We start from the raw sequence: 18,583 nt of genomic DNA on the forward strand, positions 1-18,583 counted from the left end.
CCACGAGGGTTGTAAGCGCTTTGGCGAAACAAGCCCAGGGCGGCTCCTGTACCGGAGCAGTGACAGTAATTGGCCATGCCAATAAATAACACTGCCGACAAAGCCCCTCTGCGTTACCCTCCCCCTCCACTATTGGTACCTTGCATGTAGTACACATAAGCTGGAGAGGAAAGTCACTCTCAGACATGATGATAAGTATGTCACCTCTCTCACTGATACTTGTTAGTACAGTGTGAGACCACCCTGCAATCACGGCACCGCAAGGGCTTTAGCAGAAAAAGATCAGGGACAGTGAAATGGCTGACAGTAGAAAGTGAAAGTACAGGAAGCAGATGCTAGCAGAAGTCACATACAATGCAAAGAAATCAATTCCTGCACTATCAGCGCTGATTCTCAACTACGCAGACACAGAGCCTGGTAGGACACAGCGCTGCATACACAGACCTTAAGCCAACGGAGGAGAGGTATGTCGGGGGACCCAGACCGCGATGCCACTGATCTTCAGCGTCCAACAGCGCTTACCATGCTTCCAGGAAAGATGGCCACCGAGGAGCAGAGAGGAGGCCGGCCTGGGGGAGGAGCGCTGCCACAGGGCCAGTCAGCAGAGCAGAGAGGGCTGTGTGCAGCGGGGGAGGCACCGGCTGTGTTACAGGGAAGGCGTGCTCCCCTGGCATGCATTTAACCCCTGGGACGCCGCAGCGCTACCGCTCAGCCGCGGTCCGCTGTCCCAGGGGGGTAGTGGAAGCGCAGGTCCGAAACCTGGCTCCACGCTGCAGCCTGTCCCCAGGGAGCCCCCTGCCTGGGGACTCTGGACCTTGTGTCAGCAGGGTCCCACCGCGGGACCCCGCTGCCCCCTTGGATCCGGCCATGGTCCCAAACATCAGGGGTCACCGCTAGCTGTGACCCCAGATGCTTACCAGCATCCCCGGATCAGTACCGGCGTTCTGGTACCGGCGGGGGTGTAGGGAAGACAGCATGGACGTCAGTACTGACTGTCCATGCTGTACATCCAGATGAGCAGCCACAGCTGCTTTGAAGAAAACTTCAGGGGCTATCCTTAGCCCCCGTCTAACAGGTGCATCCGACTCCGGCCGGGCACCAAACGAAACTGAGATGCCTTGGCTCGGGGGCGGGGTATAGGAGGGGGATCCTAGTGCATCCTGGGAGGCGGAAAACTTAACTCTATGGTGCCCGATGCCTGACGTCATCACCTATACCCCAAGGTATCCTGTGGATACCCTATGGACCCTGATGTAGAAAGTATGTTATACACTTAAATACAATCTCTCTTTGGTATAAGTTTCATTTTGGGATGCCTTTGGGAACAGGAGTAAAAAAAAAAAAAATATGAAGTACTGCAGTTGAACCCTTCTTGCCCTAACCATGCAACTGGCAAGTTCTAGGGATGGCCATCGGTTGTTGACCATCGATGGCACCATCAGTGATAACCATTGATGGAGGAAAAGAATTGGCTCTGCCATCAATGGCAAAACAATCGGCCATCGGTAGTAAACAATCAAGGCTTGTAAATTATTGATGGTCGATGGCCATCCCTACTGTGTTCTTCTCGGTCTGGCTGCAGCTTCTACATTGAGATCTAATGATAGAAGGGACTAAGACAGTTTACCTAATGCAGGGCCAGATTCAGAGACGTATGCTAACCCGATGGTTAGCACACATCTCCGATGGTGGGAGTACTGCGCATCTGCAGCCCTCCATCTGCGAGATCGCTTGCAGAGCCTCCCAGCCCCATGAACAGGTTGAGGCATTGCAAGGGCATTCTACTGGGCAGCATTCTCAAAAATGGCGGCGTGTCGCCATCGGTCTCCGGGAAGGAAGAGGTCAGGGTCTGCGTTGGTGGATTTCCTGGCCTCACAAGCTACCAGGACCCAGAATTTTAACAGGTTTCCTTTTGCAATAGGTTTCTTTTTTCATTTTTTTCCTCTTGATAGGTGATGCTCCCACACTGCTTAAACTTTCATTTAATGACTGCAAAGCTAATTCAGTCATGCCTGTTGCCACTTCTGTGTCACTTTCCTCATCAATTGATGTGCTTGGTCCTTCTTCAGCAGTTAAATAATCCCTTTTAATTTTTCCTACAGTTATCACAAATCATTTGATCACTATTGACATGTGGCTGTATTTTAATCATCCATGGTAGCACCTTCCTGAATTGTTTCTACTGCGGATATGTCCTTGAATATCAAATGGGTTGCAGCAATGAGTCCTAATGTACTTCTCCATTTGTCACACTCTTGATAAAACTAAAAACGAATGGGAGCCTCCAGAAAATCGGGTAGCGCTCCCGGCCCCCGGAAAAGCAGGCAAGCTTGTGTCATAACGGCCCCGTCCCCTGCTTCACAATGCTGGCAATCTCTGCGCTGACTGGACCAAAATTATGTGATCGCATGGTCATGCCCCCCACTCCGATCCTAATGCCGGGTAATATCCCTAGCCACGCTCCCCCAACTATGCCATCCTGGCTGCCCCCTCCCAGAGGCAAGCATGTCTTGTATCACTAGTTCTCAATGCAGAAGCTACAGCCAGACTGAGAGGTGCAAATCATCGATGGTTTCCCAGATTAATTTACCATCGATGGTGACCATCAATGGAAACCCACCAATGGCCATCCCTATAACAGAAAGAGACACTACAAGGCAAGTCTGAACTTGCCAGTTGCATGGTTAGTGCAAGAAGAGTTCAACTGCAGTACTTCACATTTTTTACACTCCTGTTTCCAAAGGCAACCCAAAATGAAACTTATACCAAAGAGAGATTGTATTTAAGTGTATAACATACTTTATGTACAAAAAAATTAAACATACACTTTTTTTTTTTTTTTTTTGTTTAGATATTCAAAGTTCACATCATGTGACCTTGAAATGTAAAAGTCAATATTTAAATATAAAAACTATTCTTTATGAATACTATGGACCCTTCACTGGGACTGGATACCACATGGCATAAGTATAACAGACCCGGCAACCTCCTGCTTATCCCCTGGACTCACAGATCCTCTTCACACAAGTATGAGCTCACCCACATGCTGGGAAAACGTGGACGCCTGTGGACAGCCGGAGCGCTGGAGCACTGCCAGAAGCACCTTGTCAAGCCCATCCCAGAATATTCCGATATCCATAATACCCCTGGTTCCAAGCATCCTGGATATGGTTGACGTGTATGTATATATGTATATATATATATATATATATATATATATATATATATATATATATATATATATATATATATATATATATGTATGTATGTATATATATATATATATATATATATATACACACACACACATATATACATACACATACATATACACACACACACACACACTTCAATCCCATGCTTCTTATAGATATGATCTGAGTTGGAGTTTACCAAGCTGTTTACTGATATTTTTACAGACATGTCTTTTTCACGACCTGTTAAGATTTAAGATATTTGTTTGATACTATCTCATCATTGTATGTATGTTTTGACTTTGCATTTCAGATCTTAGATATTTGTATGCGTGTATTTTTTGGCATATGATGTACGGTTGTACTTTATTGACTATGAATACTTTGTTGTTATGGTGTTTTACCTCCACTGTTGACATTATGCGTATGTGTTATAAAGCGCATAAAAGCAGTTTTCAACCGCTATACAATCTGTGATGTCTGACAACATTTTGGTTGTCATGACTACCTTGGTGATTCAAGAGCTCCGGGTACGCCGTGCGTGAGGATCCATGACGTCACTCTTGCAGCGACCTGGGTTACAGGACGCATGCTAGGTGTGACCGATAGAGAGGCGCGCTGATGTCCGTGAGCACCTGATGAAGGTAATTTTTAATTATGTACGTATTTAAATGTTTAGTGTACTGTCTTATATTTTGTATCCCAGACGAAAGGCAGACGCCCAAAACATTATTCTTTGATCTGCTATATATTACATACACACACACACACGCGAGTCTCCCATATCCAAAATGCTTGGGACCAGGGGTATTTTAGATATCGGAATATTCCGTATTTTGGAATATTTGTATACTATAATGAAATATCTTGGGAAAGGGACCCAAATCTAAACACAGAATCCATTTAGGTCTTATATAGACACAGCCTGCAGGTCATTTTATACAATATTTTCAATAATTTTGTTGCTCAAAGTTTGTGTATATACATGATATTCATTTATGTTTCATATACACCTTATACACAAAGCCTGCAGGTAACTTTGTACTTTATTTTTAATAATTTTGTGCCTTAAATAAAGTTTGTGTACTTTGAACCATCAAAATGTAAAAGTTTCACAATCTAAGTCATGGTAACAAAATTCCGTATTAATTATACCTAATGAAAATTTTCATTTTTAAAGAGATTTTTAATTAAACATTAGAATACTCTAACAGGCAATCAAAATCCCATTATTTTTTTTTAATAGGCCTTTAAAGTATATTTTACGGTTCAATTTAAATAAAAAAAAAAAAAAATGGACATAACTCATCTGCCTTAGGTTGAGAATGCGTATTGAACCTACCTATTTTGGGCACAAAATCTCCATATTCTGATTGACAAGGGCCCAAATTTCAAAGTGATACATGGATTAGGCACTGAGGCCCTGATTCAGAGTCGGACGCTCTGACCAGAGCGCTCGCTCTGAATCAGGGCCGTCCTATTTAAATTTGGAGCTGCCTTTTGGACGCTTGCATAGCTGTGGGTTACCACCTACAGCTTATGTGAGCATCCATGATGATGGTCGCGATGGTCAAGACCATCGCGACCATCGGGCTTTCGACGAGACCCTGCGATAGGGTCTCGCTGCCGCAAGCCCTGGAGTGATTTTGGCTCTATCAGAGCCAAAATCACTCCCACTGACATCACTATGGGAACGCCTCCGTCTGGCAGCCATGCCCCCGGCACGCCCACCAAAGCAGGCGTGCTGTCACTCACCATCGACAGCATGCCCCCTTTGGTGCGAGACCCGGAGCGACAGCTTGGCTGTCGCTATCCGGGTCTCGCGCATGCGCACGACGGAGCTCCCTCCGTCGTGCGCTTGCGGGTACCATCGACCCGCTTGCGAGCGGGTCTGAATGAGACCCTGAGATAGGAATGTGGGGTTTTTTTTTTAGACTGGGAGAGGAAACTAAAAAATATATGCATGATTACACACATTCTGGCCAACATATACACATTCAAAATGTTTTGTATATGGTTGTGCAATGAAACTAACATTAGTAGAACTACTACACTGGGACAGAGTATCCCTATTGGAGTAAGCATAATTAATAAAAGTCCTACCCTAGACATGGGTAACAAAAACCGGCTAGATGTATTCTTTGTCTACAATTTATTCCATCCTCAAATTTGAATGTTAAAAATACTCATTTAAATCTAGCTACAGAGCTTAGGCTAAATAAGTTTTAAATATGCATCCTTTTTCGGTTATCTATCACAAACAAAATGTAATTAAAACAGAGACTATTAAACAGGCAGCACAACAGATGATCTGATTTGTAGCCATGACTGTCTGTCACAGGCATGTCACTGCCGGGACCCACCTTCACGCTCACGAGTGACTGCTGAGTGAACGGTTACAAATAATAATTTACTCTCCAGGAAGGTGGTCTGAGCAGCGGAAGGCAGGCTTTCTCCAGGGGCCACAAGTTATGAAGTCACAGGTCTTGTGCATGGATGGCCTACAGCAATGTACAAGGAAGTACTACTGTAGCTAAATAAATAATATTTAGCTTTATAGTACTTTTCTAAAGCATGAGATGTACTTAAGCTGTACATTGCAATAATGGTTGTCTAGTCTATTTTGTTAAGGTTAGATTTTTCTAAATTGCAGAAAAATTTGAATGCAGTTTATTAAATTAGAATTTTGTCACCCACACCCAACTTTGAATGGTTTCATACACCCACCAGACACCATGGCTGCAACTTCCCTCTCTGAAGCGGAGGAGCTTATGAAAGTTTTATCTAGCAGTTCCATTAATTGCTTCTGAAGAGACACAGCTTTCTTGAAAAGGGCTTGAAGTAGATCCGAAACCAAATGAAGCCTCCCACTATACAAAGAGTCACTGTCCTAAGTAAAAAAAAAAAAAACACAGCAGATTTACCATCAAACATGCGCAGGATTTTACATGGGCAATTGCAAATTTGCATCTCACCAAATTATTCATATACAGACACAATGTAAAGTCATTTAATCATATTGGTAGGCACTATATAAATTACTATCTTTCTAAAAAATAATACACAGCGATATATGTTGGAAAGGAGTACATTTCTGCACTGTCTCCTTTCTGCAAAACACTCAGGTCACAAGGACCCAGAGTTCAGCCGGGTTACGGACTATAGACAGACAGTAAAAAGGTCGACAATGGCTAGATAGACGCCAGATGTTAGACAGTCAATAGGTCGACAGGGACAAAAGGTCGACACACTAAAGGTCAACATGTAAGAAAGTCGACAGGAACAAATGGTCGACATGAAAATGATAGACTTGATTTTTTTTGTTTTGCTTTTTAGGGTTAGGCACTTACCACGATGGTTATGGTTAGGCACCACGAGGGAGGGTTAGGCACTAGAAGGGACGTTTATGGTCAGGCACCTACCCCGACTATTAGGCACCAGGAGGGAAGGTTAGTTAGGGTGTAGATTAGGACTAAAAAAATAAAATAAATCATGTGTCGACCTTCTTACATGTTGACCTTTACTGTGTCGACCTTTTGTCCCAGACGACCTATTGACTAACATCTGGTGTCTATTTTAGACACGGTCGATCTTTTAGTGTCTATCTGTTAATCCACACCCAGTTTAGCCAGAGGCGTGACCTCTGACCTGAGGTGCTACTGAGCATGCGCAATCTGAGGCACGCCACTTTTCAGATCGCCATAGTACTGTGCAGACCCAGACTGCTACCTATCATAGACATTATAGCCTTCACTGTGACCACCGCTATGTATACTGCATAACGCTGTTTAACCCGGTGTGTTACCTCTGTTACAAATAAACCTGCGTGGGCCCACCTCCATTTTATACCCACTGATACCTATTCCAACCACTCAGGTCATACCAATAGGTTATATCAATAGTATGGGCCAGCACTCAGAGTGTAAAGAACACAGAAGTCCTGTTTGTTTTGAGCAGCACATAAAATATGCAGCAGCCAGCATAACTTTCATAAAAATAACAGGTTTAAAGAACTACGCCATGTTGAAGTTTGCTATGGATGCAGTTAAAGCAGGAGACGCTGTGGTTAATCACAAGTGATCCTGGTGACAATCGCAATCCAAATCCTGATGAAGTTGATAAGGCAAAGGGGACCACAGGCCTATCTGTAGAGCAGCAATTGTACTCCATGGGACAGTGTCAACATATGACATGTGGCTAGCCCTGCAGGCAGCGCATGAAGATAAAAGTCTCATGAGGTTAAACCTGAGGCATACACTGCACAGTACAAAACAATGCATGTAGAGACATTCAGGAGCACATTGACAAGCTGTTGTGTATATCTCAGCAATTGACATCTGTAGGAGTGCAGGTGAAGGAGGAGGTTGCAATGGCAATGCTGCAGAATTAAACAACTGAATTAGATTTCTTAGTAGTGGCTTTAGAATCCTGTGGAACTAAACTATTAACAGAGATCGTGAGCGTTAAACTGCTGCAATTCCAAGAATGCATATTGGTTGAGACAAATGCTGAGCGTTCTGCTTTATTCACAAATGACACTAAGGGGGTCATTCAGACCCACTCGCGAGCGGCAGTACGCTCGCAAGTGGGTCGATGTTCCCCACTGCGCATGCGCATGACGGAGGGAGCTCTGTCGTGCGCATGCAAGAGACCCGGCGAGCGACGGGCTTTCCATCGCTCAGGGTCTCGCACCAAAGGGTGCGTGCTGTCGATGTTGATTGACAGCACGCCCCCTTTGGTGGGCGTGCCTGCCAGACGGAGGCGTTCCCATGGGAACGCCTACCGTCTGAAGCCGGCCCCACTGACATCACTAGTGATGTCAGTGGGAGTGATTTTGGCTCTGATGGAGCCAAAATCACTCCAGGGCTTGTGGCTGGGAAACCCAACCGCAGGGTTTCCCTCGCAAGTCCGATGGTCGCGATGGTCAAGACCATCGCGACCATATTTTTGCACGCTCGTATATGCTGTGGGTGGTGACCCACAGCTATACGAGCGTCCAGGAGGACGCTCCATTTTAATGGAGGATGGCCCTGATTCAGAGCAAGCGCTCTGGTCAGAGCGTCCGGCTCTGAATCAGGCCCCAAGCTCAAAAAGACTAAGGGCCGTATTCAATTTTTTAGCGGTGAAAAGCCGTTTTTTTTCAAAAAAGTTTTGCTGGTGACGTCATTTTGCCAGCGGAAACTTATCAATGTATTCAATTGTTGCGATTTTTAGCCGGTGCAAAAACGCAATGCAATGTACCCGGCGGAAAAGTTTTGCCTATGAATAGCTGGCGGAAAAAAGAGCAGAATTGCGGTTTTGGGGTGCAAAGGTGGGGAAACTACCCTGTACCCTTAGGACAAGTCCCCAAAGGTACACTGCGTCAAAATTTAAAAAAAAGCACCCCAAATGCCTCCAGCGGGGTTATTCGGGGGTATCCATAGTGACCCCCATGTCAGTTCATCTTTTGGGGGGTGTCAGACTGATTTCCCCATAACTGCTAGCACTTTCTGCCTCTAAGTTTCGCCGGGACGCGTTGTTGCGTCCTTTGAAATTGAATACGGGGATAAGCGGGGCATGCAAAACCAGCGATGTCGGCGAAGAGTCCGGCATGCGAAAAGCGTGGGACTTTTCGCTTCTAATTGTATACGGCCCTAAGTACAAGTGTTTCATATGTCACACAGTGGGACATAAAAGCCTCTGAATGCAGACTAAAAGATTCAAGTGGCATGCAGAAGAAGCGTTATATATATTAAAAAAAAAAAAAGTCAGCTTTAAATATAACAGACAGTCTCAGGAAGGATTGCTGGTACATGGACTCAAGAGCCACTAGACACAGAAGAGTGTTATGTGATGGCAGCCTCTGATTCACACCAATCTATGGAACTGTGGCACAGGCCGCTAGGCCACCTGATAAAAGTTCAGAAACTCCTTGAAGTTTGTATCCTTCATGGATATTTCCATCACAGAGAGCTAGGCATGTAAGAGCTGTATTATGGGTAAGCAAAAAACATCCTTTACTAAAATCAGCATCCAGAGCTGAGGCACCACTGGCATTGGTGAATACAGATGTGTGTTGTCCGATGGAAGTGAATTCGATAAGTTGATACTGATATTTTTTGATATTCATCAATGACTTCACAAAAATAACAAGCGTTTAATTTATCAGAGCCTAATGTGAAGAAGTAAACAAAACTGCAAACTACAAGGATCTGGGAGAGTCTCAGACAGGCCAGAAATTAAAGATCTTGAGATCTGATAATGTCGGAGAATACAAAAATAAAAATGTAGCAGTCTTCCTGAAGAAACAAAAAATTGAGCACCAGCTAACAAGCCAGAACAAAATGGTGTCATTGAACGGGTCAAAAGCACTATTGTGGAGAAAGCACAGACTATGCTGAGTAAAACGAAAGCAGTGTCTACCGCAGTATACTTAAAGAGCAGTGGACCAACAGTAGCTGTAAAAGGTAAAACATCGGGGTGGTCTGGAAGTAAAGCAAACGTCAATCATCTCAGATTGTTTGGGTGCAGAGCATATGCTCACATACCTAAGGAGAAAAGTCAGAAGATGGTAACACAAACTTTAACATCGCTTTAAGTGGAGAGTTAATTGAAGAGATTTAGCTGGAACCTCCTGAGCATTACAATGAGGGAAAAGTCTGTTTGTTGAAGAAAGATTTATATGGTCTGAAACAAAGTGGTCGTGGTTGGTACAGTAAGTTAGATGCTGTACTAATGGAGATGGACTTTTGTACATTCAGAGACTGATCACTGTCTATAACACAAAACAATAGAGCAGAAGCGGTTCATTGTAGATGTGTATATGGATTATCTGTTGCTAGCAGGTCAGAAGAAACCCATAGCAAATCTGAAGCAGAAATTCAAGTTGAAAGACTAATGCCGGCCATACTGTACACGGTGCAATTTTATGTTGGTAAGATGTTTTGTACGATTGCCCTTGAAATTTTCCATACGATGTGGTCAAATTGTGTACGATTGATCGTTACGATCATACGAAAATATGCATACATGGGTATCACATTGTACACAATAGATTGTAATCTTACGGTTTTGCAGTAATATCTACGATCAAGCTATATGACTGCGGGGATGCGCATCGGCATCTTAAACACACAGAATCAACACATGATGTGCACGATTGATCATTACGATTGAGGCTTTAGGGCCTGCACATCAACTGTTAGGCTTAAGAATCTTACGGAAAGGTCACAATTGATCATCAATACTTACTAAAGTTAGATGCAAAACCAGTCAGTATTCCCATTGATAAAAGGCACTAAACTCACAAAAGTCATATCACCAACAAGTGAGGCAGAGATAGAGGATATAAAATAGGTTACTCATCGGAGCACTGTTGGAAATTAATGTATGCAAGCATTGAAACTCAGCCAGACATCACACATGTAGTGAATTTGCCATTAATACTGGGAAACAACACCGGACTATATAGTTAAAAGAATCCTAGAATATTCAAAGTATTCAACTTCCTTAAAGCTAGAATTTTCTAAGTATTTTTCGGTAATGCTGACTAGGGATCAAAAATGTAGTTCATACACATATCATCGGTTTGTACTGGCAGGCACAAACATCAGCTGGGCAAGCAGAAAGCAACCCACTGTTGCCCTATCCACCACTGAGGCGGAGTACATGGTGCTTACAGAAACTGCCAAGGAAGCATTAAATTGGGTACAAATCAGAACGATGTAATGGACAGAACGATCACTCGTTCCATCCTTCATTACACTGCATGCGATATCGTCAGGTGTGATGTGCAGCACAGCAAACCCGACGATGACGAATGTGATCGCAGGAACACGCATTTCGTGCAGGAACTTTTGTTTTCATTTGGCCAAATCTGAACGACACAGCTACAGTGTAGACCCAGCTTTATGCTAGCCTTTAAAATGATTGTCACTTTAAAAATAAGGGGAGACTCCCATAAATCCCTGCAGCATCAGAAGATCATAACCCATTACATTTAGATGAGAATAAAGTCTTCTGAGTCAGGATGAGACTATCAACAGAGTGACACAACAGAGGTGCAGTTGACATTGCTATTAGATATCACTTGAGTTGGTGAAGATGAAAGAGGGAAAATAGTGGAGCGCTGTATTTAAACAGAGATACTCAGTGAATTGCTAGCAGCTGACACAAGGGGATTCCTGCCCAAAATACCCCAAAAATACCAGAAATAAAACAACAAAGATGTGTCTGCGCCTGAACTCACTGTGAGTTCAGGCGCAAACACATCTTTGTCGTTTTATTTTTGGTGAAGATGAAGCCTATAAACGTAACCTTTGTGACAAGTGAGGATAATGCTGTTGATATGGTGACAAAGGGACTGACGTCACAACTCCTAAATGTGTTCCTAAAGAGTTGTGGACTGGAATATATTTGACGTTGAAACACTGTTTATATTTTTGCATGACCCCATGTCTTTTGGGTACAGGTGGACTTTACCAAAATGTTTGAGTAAAGTGTAATATGTTTGTATGACCGGAGACAGCCCTGAGCAAGAGGGAGAGGGGAGTGTTGGAGAGAAGCATGCTCCTGCATTGCCTCTTCTCTGCAATAAATCTTGGGCACTAGGACCCAGAGTAAGCTGAAGGGGCAACCTCCAACCAAAGTTGCCACTGAGCATGCGCGACCCAGCACATACCACTGTGTAACATGCATATCCTCATAGTGCTACCTGTTATAGACATTATAGTCATCATTTTGACCACCACTGTGTATACTGCATACCACTGTTTAACACTGTGTATTGTCCCTGGTACCAATAAACCAGGTTAAGGACCTTTGTGTGTGGACTAATCTCCATTTTACACTTGCTGATACCTATTGCAACCACTCAGGTCATACCAATAAGTTATATCAATAATATAAACATATACGTATTGTTCTGAAACACCTAAAAATCACATTGCTCTGCAAAAAAGTGTTACTACAAGGAAATGTAAACTTCTAAAAATATCATAGAAACAGTTATCTTCACATCATCAATAAGTTTGTATTTCAGTGGGGATTTGGGGCACCTTTAATCTCTTTGCCTGGTCAGTAAGCTCTAGCTTGCAAAACAAAATCTGTGTAACTACTGTAAAAAGAGCTTGCAATTAATTTTGAACACCATTTTACAAGAACTAAGCCAGGATGCATTAAAAAAACATATTGATAATCAGTTTACTATTTTTAGGCAGTTATATAGATTAATACAAAATGCTCACCTTGCAATGGGTGAATGTGGCTATAATAATATGCAGCACGGATGCAGGAAGTGATTGGATATTTTCAAAATGTATTGGTTCCTCTACAGAACATACATAGCGCACACACGCTGTTAGAGCTTCCAGCCACTGAATCATATTCTGTCCAATAAAAGATACACATTGTAAATATGGTGCCAAAACCAACACATTCTAATATATCACTGTAGCGGGTAAGTTCCAGACGACCAATGGGAGACTGAGATGTTGCAAACAAGTAAGTTTTTATTCCAGGTTTGAAAAGGCAGAGCCAGTGTAATAGCTTTTTACACAAGGCAAACACAGTTCAGGAACATAATTCAGCTTACATGAGACAGCGCTTCAAACGAGAATGTTCACAGCACAGTCAGGGTTCAGATTGTCCGGCATAGAGAGAGCTGCTGAAGGTGCAACCTCTCCCTCACATTCCCCCTGACTAACTCAACTTACCAGGTTTTTATACCTTAGCTGGTCTTAATTGAGGTAAGTGTGTGGTCCCTCCATGGCTACTGGGTACACACTGGCCGATCAATTGCTCGGCCAATATATCGTGCCACCATCGACCAGTGTGTACAGACGATATGTCTGAACAACGAGCCGCGAGCGGGCACTAATTACCCAGGTCCAGCACCGCTCCCCATCCCTCTTAGGTCACAGCAGCCCAGCACACGATGCTGTGTGCTGTGCTGCACTGGGAGACTGTCCGTGGCTGCTAAAGCAGCAGCCGGAGAGTCTCCTATGCCAAACGGGAGGGAGCAATTACGCTGATCGCACCCCCCATTGGCTGTTCGCCGGGCTGAGGGGCACACAGCGGTTTTTCCGAAGGGGGCGTGGCCACGAGGTCCCATTTAGGCAACGCCCCCTACTCGCCCCGACCCACTGCAGCATGCAGATGATGGTCGTTCAGTGTGTATGATGATACACTGCAGATATATCGCTATAGTGTGTACCCACCATAACTCTTTCCTCAGAATGTGGGGGAGACCCACTCTGTCACATATCTTCCCCGTTAAAGGATGAACCTAGATTGCCCACGGCAGAAGCCTGACTCTCCAGCCCAGTTTGGGACAAAAAAAAATCTGCATTCATATGTAGAAGTCTAGGTCTGTGCCGGACTTTATATAGGGGAGAAAAAAAAAAAAAAAAAAGGAGGCTGGAGAACTAGGTACCACCTTGTCAGTCTTGCGATAGAATCTTTCATGGACTGCAACCATTTTAGCGGTGCATGATCAGTAACCATGGTAAACCTGGCCCCATGAAGATAATTATCTCAATAACTCAAGAGCCCATTTTATAGCAAGGCATTCTTTTTCTATTACAGAATACCTAGGGGTAAATTTACTAAAGTGAGAGTTTTTAAAGTGATGTTGCCCATAGCAACCAATCAGATTCTACTTAACATTTAACTAGCACCTTCTAGTAGATAATAGCTAGAATCTGATTGGTTGCTCAACGCCTCACAATGTGTCCCCTGGAGAGGCCGGGAGTGAAACAGTCCGTACTCCACCATGTTGAAAGTAACGACCCCAGAATTTGCATGCATAAGTAAATGGACACTCTTTGAAGACTGACAAAGTTGCGAATGTTGGTTTGCAATGACAAGATCCTGTCTGGAGGAAGGAAGACTCTCTGAGTTCTGGAATCCAACAAAGCTCCCAGGTGGCGCATCTCCTGGGATGGAGATAGCGTTGACTTCTTCAAGTTGATTATCCACCCGTGTGAATGAAGAAGCTGTATCGTCAGATGTATGTGATCCCTGAGCACCTCTGGAGATTGCGCTAATAGAAGCAAATCATCCAGGTATGGTAAAATCCTGACGCCCCTGCATCGTAGATGTGCTGCCATGACCTTCGTGAACACACGAGGGACCATGGACAGACCAAAGGGTGGTTGGTTCGTACCGCAAACCTGAGGAAACGTTGGTAACGTTGTCCTGGACCCAAGGGTCTGTTGTGGTCAGCATCCATACTGCTGAAAAGCGAAGAAGCCGGCCTCCCACTCCAAGGTCCCCCGGGAGAAGGCACGCCCCATCATGCAGCAGGCTTGTCTGCTGGCTTGGCAGCTAGACGTCTGGTGGACCAGGCCTGCTTACCTCTGGGCTAGGAGCTTTTGGAGGCAGAACCCAGTCTTGGAAACGGCTGACCTCTGCCCTTACTCTGCGGACGAAAAGAACAAAATAAGTCCTGGGTCTCGTAGTGGTGACAGACGGCAGAAAAGCTGATTTGGAGGCTGCCAACGTAGTCACGATTTTGTCCAGTTCCAGACCAAATAGGATGTCACCCAAATAAGAAAGCTTCCAGAGCCTTCTTAGATTCTGTATCCGCTTTTGAAGTGCGCAGCCTTCTGGCAGCAACTGCAGAAACCTTAGAGGTTAAAGTCGCTTCCTTGTCGTGTGCAACCATAACGACTAAGTCACTCCTATGGGCACCCAAGGTAATACCGTTCTCCAAGGAGTCTGCCCAGTGAACTACAACTTTAACTATCCAAGCAGATGCCAGGGCTATGCGAGCCAGGGATTCTGTATTCATATAAATGGTCTTCCAGAAATTCTCCAACTTCGGTAGATCGGTAGGATCTTTAAGAGATGCCGTATTTGGCATAGGTATGAGGGATGACCTAATAAAGGCGGGTAATATGGGCATCCACCGGGGAAGGAGACTCCCATTTAGCCCTATACGTTGCAGGTAGAGGGTAAAAGGTAGCAATACGCTTGGAAATTTGAAGGAGTCTACTAGGTTGTGCCCGCTCCCCCGGCTGGTTTCAACTTCAGGGACAGGTCATCGCTGCTAGAAAAGAAGCCCCGTTACATAAAGTATCCCTGGTGGTCTAGGTTCAAAGCGCAGTCAGATCGGGTGCCTGCACTACCAGCTCCGCCGGAGGTCTCCAGCTCCAGTGGTGTAAGCCGCTGTATCACGGCTCCCTGCATGCAGGGAGACGGCTAACCTTTAATCCCCCTCAGAGCACCGGCTGGCAGGTCCTGTGTGCTTCTGGCTGCAATGGGAGTTCCGCGGCCTGAGTCACTGACCCAGTCACCGGTGCTGGGGTGGTGGAGGCCTCCTATAGGACGCCTCCCGCTGCCCACTCATAAATAAAGTATGTTAAAATAAAGGATTAAATAAATAAAAATTCGGAAAACCACCTAAAATAGCCCCCCCTAATAATCGGTGCCTAGCTCCTGCCGGCACCGAACTCAAACGGAGGTCTCTGTGGCTGGGGTATAGAGGAGAGTGGGCTTGTGGGTAAATTTCATTAACCATCCTAGTGGAGGAAGAAGAAAAGCAGTTTTCTTCCTAGCTCCCTCTGTCAGCTCAATTTGCCAATATTCCTTCATAAGATCAAGGGTAGAGATATATCTGGTCGAACTTAACCTATCAAGCAGGTCATCAACCCTAGGCATTGGGAAGGCAAATTTGGACACTGCATTAACTTTGCGGAAGTCTATGCAGAATCTTGTAGAACCATCTGTATTCGGGACCAAGACAATAGGGCTACACCAGTCGCTAGACAACTCCTCAATTACCCCTAACTTCAACACTTCTTGTACTTCCTTGATTCCCTGCACTTGTTTTTTCCTTGGAAGCCTATAGGGTCTTTGTCCAACTATTACCCAAGGTGGGGTTAAAATGTCATGTAAGACTAAATTGGTCCTCCCTGATTTATCACAAAAAAACATCTGAGAATTATTTAACAAGGTTCCCATAGGAGGTTCAAGGGGTGGAGAAGCCCCATCGAACTGGGGAATCTGTGGACCAAGGTCATTATGGCCATTACCAGAATCTACAAAATACACCTCTTGACACTTCCAAGCTTTCAACAGGTTAACATGGTAGATCTGCCTACCTCTACAGGAGTCAGGTTGAGAGACTTCATCATTTACTTCGCCAACCTTCTAATTACTTGCTAGTAATTTGCTTCCCTGAGTAGGTAACAACAAAAAGACTTTATCCCCAGGTGAAAAAAAACTTGCGTTCGGGCATTACAGTTATAGAGAAGCTTTTGAGCTTCCTGTGCATTTGCCAAGTTTTCCAGGACCAATTGACCCAGTAGGTCTATGCGATTACCTATTTGGACCACATATTGAAGTATGCTTTCACCCTCTATTGGATGTTCTTCCCAAACCTCTCTAAGCAACACAAAATGGGGATATTTTACTTGTTACATGTGACAACAGGACACCATCCACTAAAAGAACCTGTACAAAGGCACTTTTAAAGCCCGCTCCCCTGGCGTGCTATTAACCCCTGGTATGCCACAACGTCCGCACGTTGTGGCCCCCTATCCCTGGTGGTCTAGTGACAGCGCAGGCGCCATGCCTGGTGCCACACGCAGCCTCTTCCCAGGGACCCCCCCAGCCCTGGGAAGTAAATGAACTGTGTTATCAGCAGGCGGACGCCCGCTGCTTACCTGAATGTCCCCCGTGACGTCTGGCCACAGTCCTGGGCATCTGGTGCTTTTGCTAGCCAAAACCCCCAGATACCCGCCGCGATCCCTAAAGCAGTGCCAGCGTCTCGGCGCCAGCAGGGTGTCGGAGTGGCAGCATGGGCGTCTGCTGGACAGCCCATGCTGACCACTCTGCAGTAAAAAACAACTATTTTCTGGGCTGTCAACGCAGCCCCTCTTGAATTGACCCGACCGTGCCGAGCACCTACGAAACTGAGGAGCCCGATGCATCCTGGGAGCACAAATTTAACTAATTGAGGTGCTCGACGACTGACATCATCAACCTATACCCCAAGGTCTCCTTTGGAGCCCTATGGACCCTTCAGTAGAAAGGTCCTTTTTAAAGCAAGATCTTCCTATTGGGCCTCTCTTAAATCAGGCTGAGGCGCAAGTAGAAAAGTTAAGGATTAGGCAGACTGCTAGACACATCAGTGTTCCTAAACCTCTCAGCATTACCATGGAAATCAGCATGCATAGACACATTAGTAATGACAGGTTCATCAGAATTATCAGATACATTGTCATGAGCAGGATCATCAGCATTGTGAGCAGTAGTATTATGGGAAAAGACCTTTTGTCCCAACAAAACATCACGAGCAAGCCAGTCTCTGGGATCCCTTCTCCTTTTCTTAGATTTAGAAACCTTTACCCGAGACAGAAACAAATCAGGGGAAAAGGGGTTGCTGCAAGCACCTGTTCCTCCGGCAAAACAAGAGCCCGGAAGTTAGGCCAGTCACGACCTATTAGCACAGGGGCCGGTAACAAAGGACACACATCCACATGTAATTTGGCAGTCTTTCCCCTGATTATCAAAGGGACCATGGCAACAGGAAAGGCATGAACAGCTCCATGCACACAGATACGGACTAGTTCATGGGACAACATCAACTATGGGGACAACAAATCCCTTTGTATCAGCGTAGTAGCAGAGCCAGAGTCCACCAAGCCCTCGACCAGTCTATTCCCGACTTGCACACATACCTGTATTCTAGGCGGAAGAGGGCATGTCTCTACAGCTGTAAAGACACCAGAAATAGAGCAATCCATCTGTGGATGCCCCCATTCTTGATGCCACCTTGGCCACATGAGAAACATACTTGAGCTGGAGTTATTGGGGAACTCCTCAACTCTGGACCTCCAACTTCTGGAAAATGGGCGGCCATCACCTTCCCCATAGAACGACTTCTGGGCTGAAAACCTTTTTTACGTGAAGAGAAGGGTGAAGCTGTGGGCCTCAAATTTCCACGGAGCCATCCTCTGCAAGGGGTACTGGTGCCTATCCAAATCCATACTTGGGGGCACCTTATCCCAAGACAAAGCCCGCTGTGGAGACTGACAGGGAGACTCCGGCATAATTAAAGAAGAAAGGTTCATACCATACTGCGCCAGCAAGGCATTTCCCACTAGCCGGACAGCGGAAACCAAATTCTCAACTCGATGCAGCTGGACCCAGCGAGCAACTTTGGCAGGGAGAAGCGTGACAAACGTGATCTCTCTCATATTTATAGGGATGTAGATTGATAATTTTACTTATTTAAAGATTTGATTTGGGTTTAGCAGATCATGTTGTGTCAGCTTGTTCAAGAATTAAATACTTGTGCTAATTAGTAAAGTAATTCTTGAGATTCATGGGTTGCTTTGTAGATTTGTTCGTAACATACAACAAAATGTTTGCAGGCTTTCCATTCACAAGATTTTGAATAACAT

The 18,583-nt window shown here is 44.9% G+C and overlaps 1 protein-coding gene across 2 annotated transcripts in view; it reads right to left on the reverse strand.

Moving 5' to 3' along the window:
- Nucleotides 1-18,583, reverse strand: part of FIRRM (FIGNL1 interacting regulator of recombination and mitosis) — a 207,558-nt gene that overhangs the window by 153,393 nt on the left and 35,582 nt on the right. For both annotated transcript variants that reach the window (XM_088460534.1, XM_088460533.1), the window contains exons 5-6: nt 12,419-12,559; nt 5,922-6,084 (exon numbers count right to left, since the gene is read on the reverse strand). In XM_088460534.1, coding sequence (XP_088316660.1) covers nt 5,922-6,084; nt 12,419-12,559 — 304 coding nt within the window. The remainder of the gene's footprint in view (nt 1-5,921; nt 6,085-12,418; nt 12,560-18,583) is intronic.

The sequence above is a fragment of the Taudactylus pleione genome, unplaced genomic scaffold (assembly GCF_031769625.1).
Source record: "Taudactylus pleione unplaced genomic scaffold, aTauple2 ptg000048l, whole genome shotgun sequence".
Taxonomy (NCBI): domain Eukaryota; kingdom Metazoa; phylum Chordata; class Amphibia; order Anura; family Myobatrachidae; genus Taudactylus; species Taudactylus pleione.